This window comes from Dromiciops gliroides, chromosome 3 (assembly GCF_019393635.1).
Source record: "Dromiciops gliroides isolate mDroGli1 chromosome 3, mDroGli1.pri, whole genome shotgun sequence".
NCBI classification, from domain to species: Eukaryota; Metazoa; Chordata; class Mammalia; order Microbiotheria; family Microbiotheriidae; genus Dromiciops; species Dromiciops gliroides.
Window position 1 is genome coordinate 337,275,522 of NC_057863.1, and position 12,565 is coordinate 337,288,086.

Genomic DNA, 12,565 nt, shown 5'->3' on the forward strand with positions numbered 1-12,565 from the left:
AGGGGCACTGATAGGAGTCCTAGACCAGGTGATACTCTTTTTCTGAACCTGTTAGGCACATTTCTGGGATTTGGGGGCCAAAGGCAGGTTTTACCCCTTAATAAAAGAACAGAAAGGCACAGTCTAGATCTCTCCTTTGCCTTATGCTTAGGTTGATTCTCCCCAAATCCCATCCCCAGTGGAATGTAAAATCCCTGTAGGCAGAAACTGTGCTATTTTATGGCTTTTCAGTGCCAGCACTTAACACACAGTAGGTTTAATCAATGTTTTTTGAATAAATCTGAATGAAATAATTTAGGTTACCAAACATTGCTGGCAGGAAGGCATTAACCATCCTTATTTTTTTTTTCCACCAGGGCAAATTGATTATCCAAGCTTTTACTTCTCCCTCTTCCTTCCTTCCTTCCTTCTGGTTTTCTTTGCATATACCCTAAAGGGTTTTCCTCTTGGCATACTTCAGGAAAAAGTCATGGATGGATGGTTTGAAATTGTTTTCTGATGTGATGTCTTGGAATCCATCTTTAGTGGATTTTATTCATTGTGTTCAGGTGCCACCTTCTATACCTAACCATTCCTTTCTTCAACCTTAGAGATAATCTAGGTCAATCCCCTCAATTAAAAATGAGGAAACTGCATTTCACAGAATCAACTGACTAGTGTAAAGTCATGCTGGCAATAAGTGAGAGGTGGAGCTGGGATTCAAACCCAGGTGCCTTGATGGCTAATCCAGCACCCCTTCCACTACAATACTGTGCAGGGAAAATCAACGAGACTTGGCAAGTGATTGGATATAGGGGAAGTGAGAATGAGTCAAGGATGACTCCAAAGTTGTCAACCTGCATGAGTGGAAAGGTGGTGGAAGCCTCATCAGATAAAAGGAAATATGGAGGGTGGGAGGATTGGAGCAGGTTTAGCTGGGGGGGGTGGAAGATAATGAGGTGGGGGTTTTTTGGATATGATTATTTTGAGATGCTAGTTGAAATAATTAACAACTTCAGCAAAGTTGTAGGATGTGAAATAAATACATATAAATCATGAGCATTTCTATATTATCAACAAGGTTTATAGAGATAGAGAAATTCCATTTAAAATAACTGCAGACAATATAGAACACTTAGGAGTCTGCCTGCCAAGACAAACTTAGGAATTATATGAACACGGTTACAAAAACTTTTCACACAAATAAAGTCTGATCTAAATAATTTGATAAATATTAATTTTTCATAGGTAGGCTGAGGTAATATAATAAAAATGGTAATTCTACCTAAATTAATTTATTTATTCAGTATCATACCTGTCAAACTGCCCAAAATTTATTTTATAGAGCTATTAAAAATGCTAACAAAATTCATCTGGAAGAACAAGTCAAGAATATCAAGGGAATCAGGAAAAGACATGAGAAGGAAAGCAGCCTAGCCATACCAGATCTCAAACTGTATTACAAAGTAGTAATCATCGAAACAATTTGGTACTGGCTAGGAAATAGAGTGGTGGATCAGTAGAATAATTAGTTACACAAAACACAGTAGTAAATGACCATAGTGATCTAGTGTTTGATAAATGTAAAGATCCAAGCTTTTGGGACAAGAACTCACTATTTGACAAAAAATTGCTGAGAATATTGGAAAGGAGTTTGGCAGAAACAGGGTATAGACCAACAATTTACACCAAATACCAAAATAAAGTCACAATGGATATATGATTTGGATATAAAGGGTGATCTCATAAGCAAATTAGGGAAGCATGGAAAATTTTACCTGTCATCTCTATAGATACGGAAAAAATGTAAGACCAAACAATAGAGAGAACATGAGATATAAATGGATAATTTTGATTACATTACATTAAAAAGGTTTTGTACAAACAAAAACAATGCAGCCAAGATTAGAAGGAAAGCAGGAAACAGGATGGGGATGGATTTTGCTGCAAGCTTCTCTGATAAAGGCCTCATTTCTCAAATATGGAGAGAATTAAGTCAAATTTATCAGAGTCATTCCCCAGTTGATAAATGGTCAAAAGATATGAGGTGCAGCTAGGTGGCACAGTGGATAGAGTACTAGACCTGGAGTCAGGAAGACCCAAATTCAAATCTTGTCTCAGACACTTACTGGCTATGTGACCCTGGGCAAGTCATTTAATCCTGTTTTCCTTAGTTGCCTCATTTGTAAAATGAGCTGGAGATGGAAATGGTAAACCATGCCAATATATTTGCTAAGAAAACCCTAAATAGGGTCACAAAGAGTTCAACAGCATTGAAATAACTGAACAACAAAGGATATGAACAGGTAGTTTTTAGAAGAAAAAACAAACCTCTATCTATAGTCATATGAAAAAATGTTCTAAACCATTATTGACTGGAGAAATGCAAATTAAAACAACTCTGAGGCACCACCTCACACCTATCAGATTGGCTAATATAACAAAAAAGGAAAATGATGGATGTTGGAGGGGATGTGGAACATTAGGAGACTAATGCACTGTTGGTGGAGTTGTAAACTGATTCAACTATGTTGGAGAGCAATTTGAAACTATGCTCAAAGACTATAAAATTGCATACCCCTTGATCCAGCAATACCACTACTAGGTCTGTATCTCAAAGAGATCATAAAAAAGGAGAAGGACCCAAATGTATAAAAATATTTATAGTAGCTCTCTTTGTAGTGGCAAAGAATTGGAATTTGAAGGGATGTCCATCAATTGGGGAATGGCTAAACAAGTCGTGGTATGTGATTGTGATGGAATATTATTGTGCTATAAGAAATGATGAACAGGATGATTTCAGAAAAACCTGGGAAGATTTATATGAACTGATGCCAAGTGAAGGAGGCAGAACCAGGAGAGCATTGTACACAGAAAAAGCAATATTTCATGATGATAATCTGTGAATGATTTAGCTATTCTCAGCAATACAGTTATCCCAGGCAATTCTGAAGGACTCCTGATGTCACCTTCCAGAGAGAACTGATGGAATCTGAATGCAGATCAAAGCATACTTTTTAAAACTTTATTTTTCCAGTTTCTTTTGGTCTGTTTTCTTTTGCAACATGGCTAATACGGAAATGATTTGCAATGACTGCACATGTATAATCTATATAAAATTGCTTTCCTTCTCAAGAAACAGGGAAGGGAGGGAAGAAGGGAAAGAATTTGAAACTCAAAATTTTAGAAAACAAATGTTAAATTTTTTAATGTAATTGAGAAATATTGAATGAAATAAATACACACACACACACATATATATACATACATACATACATATACATATATATATGTATGTGTGTGTGTGTGTGTGTGTGTATATATATATATATATATAGGGGGAGTCTCTCTGTTCCATTTTCTTTGAAACTACTAAGTGCTCAGCTATTGTCCTCCAAGCTGGCTGTAATATAGGGATGGGGAGGGCAGGAGATGTAGGGATTGCTATGAAGCAACTCTATTCTAGTATACTCTTTTCTAAGGGTGTATTTCCTTCTATTTACAGAGCCTAGAAGGAGGTTCTTACCGAGGAAGCTTGAAAGACCCCACAGGTTGTCTGAATGAAGGGATGACTCCACCTACACCACCCCGGAACCTGGAAGAGGAGCAGAAAGCCAAAGCCCTGAGGGGCAGAATGTAAGCCAATTTGGGGGTGGGGGCTGAGAGCAGGGAGAGGAAAAGAGAGAATGTTTCTTCAACAAAAGATGTAGGAGAAAGATATTTTCCAAAGTAAATCACTGTGGAGTAGAGCCAGGATGAGAGACAAGGGAGAATATAGCACAGGGGAGGTAAAACAAGAAATTTTTAAAGCTATTCTGTCTTATACAGTTTTGAAGTATTTTTGAAAAAATATTGATATCTTTTGTTTTTATATAACCTGCATTTTAAAATATATTTTTTGTACTTCTACTCAGAAAGCTATCCTTGGTAACAATCATTTAAAAAGAGAAGGGGGGAAAAGGTAGATCAGCAAAAGTAACCAACACTTGTAGCCGAGTCTCACAGTACATGCAATGTTCTATACACATAGTTCTCCTGCTGCTGAAAAGAAGAGAGGAAGAAGATACATTTTTTTCCTTCCTTCTCCAGTTTTGGTGATTATAATCATACAGTATTCAATTTAAAGGCTGTTTCCCATTTTTACTATTGTAGTACATGTGTCTCTTTTCCTGGTTCTGCTTACTTCACTCAGTTTCAGTTGATAAAACTGTTCTTATGTTTCTCTGAATTTTTCCTATTCATTGTTTCTTATGGCACAGTAGTATTCTATTACATTCATGTATCACAGTTTGTTTAGCATAAATGAACATTTTCAACACCAGAAACTTCTAATGTCCACAGCATATAGGCTTTTGTTTAGTAATAAGTCAAGCTGTGTGTGTTATAAAGAAGGTTGAGTTCCTGATGGGACATAATATCCAAGAAATACAATTTTCAAACCTTACCCAGGACTACCAAATGTCTTGGCCCAGTTCTGCAAGAATCTTTCATTCCAAATAAAGTTTTCATACAGATTAAGCATTGAGAAGAAAGAGAAGGAGGAGGAGGAGAAAGAAGAAGAAAAGAAAATGAAAGAGGAGAAAATGGAGGAGGAAGAGATGAAAAAGGAGGGGAAGAAGAGGAGGAGGAAGAGAAGATGGAGGAAAAGATAAAGGAGGAGAAAAAGATGATGATCATGATAATAGAGGAGGAAGAGGTGGCGGTGATGACCACAACGATGACTATGATACCTGAAGCCTAAAAATTAAGGACTTTTTAGACTGGATTGGGTCATATGTTTAAACAGCAGCCCTCACTGGCAGTGTTACTGCAACCCAGCCCTAGAAACTGTAAATACCCCATTCTGTACCCAGAGAAAAAGAGAAGGGAAAAAGAGAAACCTTGGGAGCTGTGATCATGGAGTCTAGAAATCCCCAGGCATGAGACAAAGTCCATGGAGATGCCAGGGAGTGGTTGATGACTAAAGTGAAAGACCAATATAAAAAAGTGAACTAGGTGGGGACCCCAAATATAACAGGCATTGAACCAACAGTGTACAATAATGCTTCCTCATATTCCAAGGCTGATAAGCAACTTCCCTCCTTCCTCACCTCAGTTTCCAACTCACTGTATTAGGGCAATAGTGTCAAACTCAAAAAGAAGAATCCCTGTCATATATTGACTTAGAAAACCACAAATTAACATTTTCTATGCCGCACTGTATTTTATGTATTTTGTTAAACATTTCCCAATTACATTTTAACCTGGTCCCATGAGAACAGGCCATGGGTCTAGTCTAATAACTCATGCCATTGGCAAGAGACTATAGGGGCATAGCTCTCACAGCTTGCTCTGCACAAGGGTTTGTGGGACTTTCCAGGAGCAAAAGAAAAATTGCTAGTCACATATCTGACACCACCTGAGTGGGAACTCATCTAGTAAAAGAGAAAGATATTCATGACATTGTTTGCAAGTATACCCCTTAGTGCTTTGCATGATTAATGTGTCCTCAGAGAGTTGTATAGAAGTTGAGTTTTATAAATACAGTTCTTTTTTTTTTTTTTTTTGGTGAGGCAATTGGGGTTAAGTGACTTGCCCAGGGTCACATAGCTAGTAAGTGTCAAATGTCTGATGCCAAATTTGAACTCGGGTCCTCCTGAATCCAGGGCCAGTGCTTTACCACTGCGCCATCTAGCTGCCCCATAAATACAGTTCTGATTTAAGTGAACTAAGGGGGCTTTCTATAAGCTGTCACTTTAGATTTACTGGGTTTTCTCAAAGTATAGGTCACCTTGGCTAACTGATTTCCTTTCCCTGGGCCTCAGTTTCCTTATCTGTAAAATGAAGCTGCTGAATGAGAGGGCTTCTGAGACCCCTGAAGCTTTTAGAGATAAGATGCTAGGTTCCTTTAGTAACATAGATTCTCGTTGACTCATCCTCTTCATTTCTCCCCCAGACAGCTCCTAGCCCCTCCTGAGTGTCTTTCAAGGTCTCTTAGATGAGTGAGAGGCAAACCAAGATTCATATTCTGGCCTCGGTGAAGCTCAAGGTACACTTGCCTTGAGGCTGAAGCGTTTGGGGGCACCTTGAACTCAGGGTGCCATGGTACACTGAGCAAAGTCAGTCATTCCTTAGGGGCATGCACCTATTGAGCTGGAAGGGCTCTTGAGAGGTTATTCGAGTCATTGCCTGGTATCCTGGCAAGGTTTTTCATTCCAAACCCAGGGGCATCTCCTGATTATTCCATCTGCCTTCCTCTCTGAGATTCCCCACCTCCTCCCTAAAGACCGTGCATCTTGGTTTCTTGTTTAGCCCACCTTACTAATAGGAAGTTCTTTCTTTTGTCCATCCTAAATACATCCTGATGCATTTTAAGGTTAATTAGTCTTGATTGGCCTCCAGGGGCAATAAAGAGATGCTCACTTCTTTCTTTTATAGAACAACCTCATGGTACATCATCTGAGTATGAAGCATAATGGGACAATAGGATAGAATTAGACAGTTGGCTTGGTCATAGTGACAGGTGGGAAATAAGGTACTGGACATGATCCAGGGGGTGAGGATGGCAACAGGGGATTAAAGGCTAACTAGTGGTATGGTAGATAGAGCACTGGGCCTGAAGTCAGGAGGACCTGAATTCGAATTCAGTCTCAGACACTTTCTAGCTATGTGACCCTGGGCAAGTCATTTACCCACTTTCTGCTTCAGGATAAAAATATCCCCTACCTCTCAGGGTATTCAAATGAGGATCAAATAAGATAATAATTGTAAAGCACTTAGCACAGTACCTAGCACATAGTAAGCACTATGTAAATTTTGGTTGTTATTGTTGTTACTACTATTAAATCTGACCCAGACACTTGTAAACTATTTAACCCTGGACAAGTCACTTAACCTCTACTGCAGTTTCTTCATCTGGAAAATGGGGAAAATAATAGAACCCACTTCTCAGGGTTATTGTGACAGTCAAATGAGTTAGTATTTGTGAAGCACTTTACTACCTTAGTGTTGGATAAACGCTAGCTCTTAAAGGATTAGAAAATACTGCTGAGGAGAAAAGCTCATAGAAGATCAGTATTTAGACATCACTGTGCTAGCACTAGAGGAGATAAAGTTTCGAGGATGTCCCTGTCCTCATGGAGTTGATAGTCTTGTAGCGTATAGTATGGTGCAGGCACTGCTGTCTGCTACGGTGGCCATCATGCTTGATTTGGGAGAGCCTGGGTTTGATGTCCTGGCTCTTCTGCTTTCATCCTGGGGTACTTAAAGCGAGTTACTTTCATCTGTTTCTTCATCTGGAAAAGGGGCGGGGCTGGGCTAGCCGAGCTCAAAGGGCCCTCCCCAGCTTCTACAGCTATGATTCTGATATATGAGAAGTGTATCAATCAGACAGGTGTAATAAGCAAAGTGCTAGGTATGGTGAGAGCCGAGACAAGGGAAACCCCCTCCTTCAGTTGCCCTTGAATCACAGATAAGTGTTCAGTAAGCAAAGGGAGTGAGAGATGACAGGGACTTAGTGCAAGTATAGCTACAGGGGCTTAGTGAAAAGTATGTAATATATTGAAAGGAAAGGAAGGAAGAAGGAAACGAGCATTTATTAAGCATCTGCTGTGTGCCAGATGCTATGTCAAGTGCTTTACAAATAGTATCCCTTTTGATCCTTACAGTAACCCTGGAAAGTCAAGGATGTGATCATATTCATTTTACAGTTGAAGAAACTGAGGCAAACAGAGGTTAAGTGACTTGCCTAGGGTAAGGCAGCTAGTAAGTATCTGATGCTGCATTTTAACCTAGGTCTTCCTGAATGCAGCACTATCTCCTGCACCGCCTAGCTACCTTTAGTCCAATTTGGTTGGTGTATAAAAAGAATGCAAGATAAGGCAGGGTGGTGCCAAATTGAGGGAAGCCTTGGATGTGTGGTGAAAAACTTCGAACTTTACTTAATTGGCAATAGAGAACCACCAGGGAGGCAGCTGGGTGGTGAAGTGGATAAAGGACTGGCCCTGGATTCAGGAGGACCTGAGTTCAAATCTGACCTCAGACACTTGACACTCACTAGCTGTGTGACCCTGGGCAAGTCACTTAACCCCCAGTGCCCAACCAAAAAAAAAAGAGAGAGAGAGAGAACCACCAAAGAATTTCTAGTGGAGTAGTATGACTCTTGTCTAAGATAAGTTGGTCTGACAGTGGTGTGAAGGCATTTTTTTTTTTGAGGGCAAAGAGGATGGGAAACCTATTACAGTAGTCCAAGAAGGTGGTAGTAATGGTGTGTATCAGGATGGTGGCAGAGGAAAGAGAGAAGAGACAAGAGATCCAAAAGTTTGTAGAGGTAGACTTGATATAGACTTGGATATGAGATGTTGGGAGGAAGAATCGAAAAGAACGCCAAGGTTTTATACAGAGGAAATAGGAATCGGTGGCAGCACTGATTAAAAGAAAATAATGAATTCATGAAAAAAAGCTGGTTTGATAGTATAAATAGTTAACTTTAATACACAAAGACAGTGTGTTTTAGTGGGAAAAGCATTGGTTCTGGAATCAGAGGACTTGAGTCCATATCTTGTCTCTGATGCTTTATACTTGCATGACATTAGACAAGTCATTTAACATCTCTAGGTCTCAGTTTTCTCATCCACAAAATGGGAGGGTTGTGCTAGATAGCCTACACTTGAGGGGTTCTACTGAGGTCCCATCCACTTCTAAGATCCTATGAGAGGGCAGCTAGGTGGTGCAGTGGATAAAGCACTTGCCCTGGATTCAGGAGGACCTGAGTACAAATCCAACCTCAAACATTTGACACTTACTAGCTGTGTCACCTTGGGCAAGTCACTTAACTCTCATTGCCCTGGAAAAAATAAAAGAATAATAATGATCCTATGAGCTTGATTTTGGAAATGTTGGCTGGGAGGCTCTAATGGGACATCAGGGTAGAGTTGGTATGTAGACAGTGGGAGAAAAGTCCTGGCTAGAGATGATAGATGTGGGAAGTCTTGTGCATGGAGAACAAATAGAGAAGAGAATGCCGATGAGGAGTTTAGCTGGGCTCTGTCATTTGAAAGGAGGTTTCATGATGGTGACACTGCAGAGTAGCTGGTCATCAAGGACAGTGAGGAGTGGGCCTTAGCTGCAGCTGGAGGGATTGGGGCCATGCAGACATGGTAACTTCCACTTCTCAAATGGCCCTAACTTCTAGGACCAGACTGGGGAGACAGAACTTAGCATCAGTAAAAATTAATCACCGTTTCATCAGGGATTGCCCTGTGGTCTTTTTCTTTTTCTTTTTCTTTTTTTTTGCCGGGCAGTGAGGGTTAAGTGACTTGCCCAGGGTCACACAGCTAGTAAGTGTCAAGTGTCTGAGGCTGTATTTGAACTCAGGTCCTCCTGAATCCAGGGCCAGTGCTTTATCCACTGCGCCACCTAGCTGTCCCCTGTTTAATCTTAAACAACCAAAGATTTAAATGGGAATGTTGCTTTTCAGTATTTTTATTTTATCACCCCAGCTGGATTGTAAACACAGCAACTTACCTGTAGGAAATGCCTCAATAAATTCTTATTGGCTTGATTTGAATGAAATCTCTTTCCCTGGAGAACTGAAAGAAGAACCTAGGGATCTCTCAGTAAGGGAATGGCCTGGGGTAAAACTGCCTGGAAGCCCCAGGGAGCCTGCCTGGCTCTGAATTTCCCCTCTGGTTTTGCCGTAGGAAGGCTTGGTACCACTTTCTAATAAACGGTAACCCCTCTAAGTCCATGTGAGGAGGACTGCTCTTCCCTCGGAGGTATATTTAGATGTGTTCTTCCTTGTCATTTCCTTTTTGTGGCCTGAAGCATAGCCATCCTCACTGGAGAGGAGGGGATGATGGAAGTATTCCTTACACTGATAAAGAAACTCATCTTCCTTCTTTCCCACCCTCTGCCCTGTGGTCTCGGGCCTTAGCTAATAGTAGGATCACAGATCAAAAGTCATATAGGTAGTAAGTGTCAGAGGTGGGATTTGAACCCAGAGCCATTGTTTTTTCTACCATATCATACTTCCACAGTTCTATAATAGTATACCACTGGCTCCCATAATTCTAATATGCCTTGCAGAGCAAATATTTCAGGTGAATTTGCTTCCTAAATTCAGGAGGGGGCAACCCTGGTCTACAGCCTGACCCCTGGCAGGCCAGAGCTTTGACTTTTCTCCCTGTTTTTGTTAGATTCAACAGTGCAGTTGTCCAATTCCCCACTCAGCCAGCAAGGATGGGGTTTAGGCTCAAGAAAAAGCACAGTGTCCCCCACCCTCCAACCAGTACTTCTTAATTCTTGGCTGTTTGTCTGGAAAGAAAAGGTATGGAGAGCAGAGGAATGTTGCCCAGGTCCCATGGATTTAGGAACAACCTAGGAGTCAGTTTGAATAATCTACTGAGAAAAAATCGTCCTGATGAGATACAAAGCTAATATCCTGTGGGACTGTCTCTGCTGCTATTCCTCAGTGGTCTGATTGCATCATTTAAATCTAGGTCTACATAATATGGCCAGTGGGAGGGATCATGGGGGAGACAGAATCCCCTTTCTGCAATAGATCTCAGTCCTTTGACTTTGGGGTTTTCCTGGCCAGCTCCATAGATAACCACCTTCCTCTGACTGTTGTTTTTTTAAACTTGGTGTCATTGAGCCTAATGATCTTTAGAAAATAGTTATCAAACAGGTTCTTTTGTTATTGTTCTTTTCTTAGCACCTGTCTGCATAGCCAAAGAATGGAACAGAAGAGAAAGGTAGACATTCTAGCCATAAAATGGCAGAGCTAACAGGGGCCTTAGAGATCATCCAGATACACCCCTTCATTCTAGAGATGAGGAAAGGCTTAGAGAGGAAACAGTGAGCTTGGGCTGAGTGGTCTAGTTTTGCAGCATTTCAGACTCAGCTGTGCACTTCCTAGCGGTTCACTGATTAGTTGGAGACGTTCTTAGTGAGTCGCTTCATCTCTATGGGCCTGTTTCCTCATCTGAAAAATGAAGGCCTTGGAGTGAGTAGTCTCTAAGATGGCCTTCTGGCTCTAAAGTCTGTATTCTGTAGGTGTAAAGAAGGTCTACATGTGGTATAGGAAAAAAAAGAATCCAGGGTTGGAGAAGAGAAACCCCAAGATCTCTTCCCACCTTGGGAAAGACACCAGCCCTATTTAGGCCCCATTTTTCTCCCTTTCATCATGGAGAACATTTTGGGGTAGATGTGAGGGTAGAATAGGTATTTTCCATTTTATGATCAAAGTTCAAAGGTGAAAACAATCCTGTGAATTTTAATGAGGAAGTTAAATGAGGAAAAAAAACATCTATTTTGAACACTAATAGGATATCTCAATGCTTTTGTTTTCCCTTTCAGGTTTGTCCTGAATGAGCTGGTTCAGACAGAGAAGGACTATGTTAAGGACCTGGGAATTGTGGTAGAGGTGAGTGGAGAAGCACAGCTTGGTGTATTTGATCCCAAACAAACTGCAAGATTGTGTCTACCTGAAATGGAACCTTTCCTGAGTATTTGCAAAAATGATGTTTAGATTTGCATTAGAATCAAATAGAGTATATTAATTAGTAAGTTCATGCATAAATCTTTAGACTCTTCTTCCCCCATGATCAGTTCATTGTGATATGGATCTGTGTATGTGATGTTTGAGGACTATGTAAGAGGCCATCTTTGTTGGAGAAAAAGGCCTTTCTTTGCTTCTGATATTTAATGAGACTGTCCAACTGTTAGCATCCCTTTTGGAGTTGGGGAGTACCGTGTGCTCTTCTGAGTGAAAGCTATGAGGACTCTGAGTATGAGCAGGGCACCCCAACATCTATGTATGGGCTTTAGGACAGATTTAGATATTGGGAAAGAGAGAGAAGGCATAGAGAACATATTATAGTATTCAAAAGCTGTGATATAGAGGATGGATAGAATTAGGAAAGAGGGCAAATGCGTTTATTAAGTGCCTGCTACATGCCAGCTATTATCTCTCATGATCCTTACATCAACTCTGAGCGATAGGTGCTATTATGATTCCCATTTAATAGATGAGGAAACTGAGGCAGGCAGACGTTAAATAATTTGCTGATGGTCATAAGTGTCTGATTTAAACTCAGGTCATCCTGACTCCAGGCCCATCATGCTACCCACTGTGCCACCTCCATGCCTCTAACTTAGGGATGCTGATGGTCAATCCTAAGGTTAGGAAGAAGGGATCTAGTACCCAGCATTGTAGACTAACACCCCACATCCTGAGCCTGAGAAATCTGCCATTCTTTTCCAAGAAACAGGAAAGTAATTTGGACTTTTTGATGTATTATAGATAAAATCCCCTTCGACAGAGCCTCTCTGAATTTGTTCATTTATTTATTTTTCCAGCTAACATTTTTGTCAACACCAACTGTAGACAGTGTGATGAGATGAAGATGGTCTTGAACTTGCCAAGAGGTCATGGTAGCTTCCAAGATCACCTCTTTATCTATCCCCCGATAGAATTGTAAACCCCCGAGGACAGGGACTTTCATTTTTGTGTTTGTGATCTATATACCAAGCACAGGAGTTGGCACATAGTGGCTTAAGAACCATCAACAGTACTATCCCCATTGAAAGTGATTGGCCGGGGCAG

General features: G+C 40.6%; 1 protein-coding gene across 13 annotated transcripts in view; it reads left to right on the forward strand.

The window, feature by feature from the left end:
* Positions 1-12,565, forward strand: part of KALRN (kalirin RhoGEF kinase) — a 991,119-nt gene that overhangs the window by 882,572 nt on the left and 95,982 nt on the right. For all 13 annotated transcript variants that reach the window (XM_043992602.1, XM_043992601.1, XM_043992603.1 and 10 more), the window contains 2 exons: positions 3,485-3,615; positions 11,317-11,383. In XM_043992602.1, the coding sequence (XP_043848537.1) occupies positions 3,485-3,615; positions 11,317-11,383 (198 nt within the window). The remainder of the gene's footprint in view (positions 1-3,484; positions 3,616-11,316; positions 11,384-12,565) is intronic.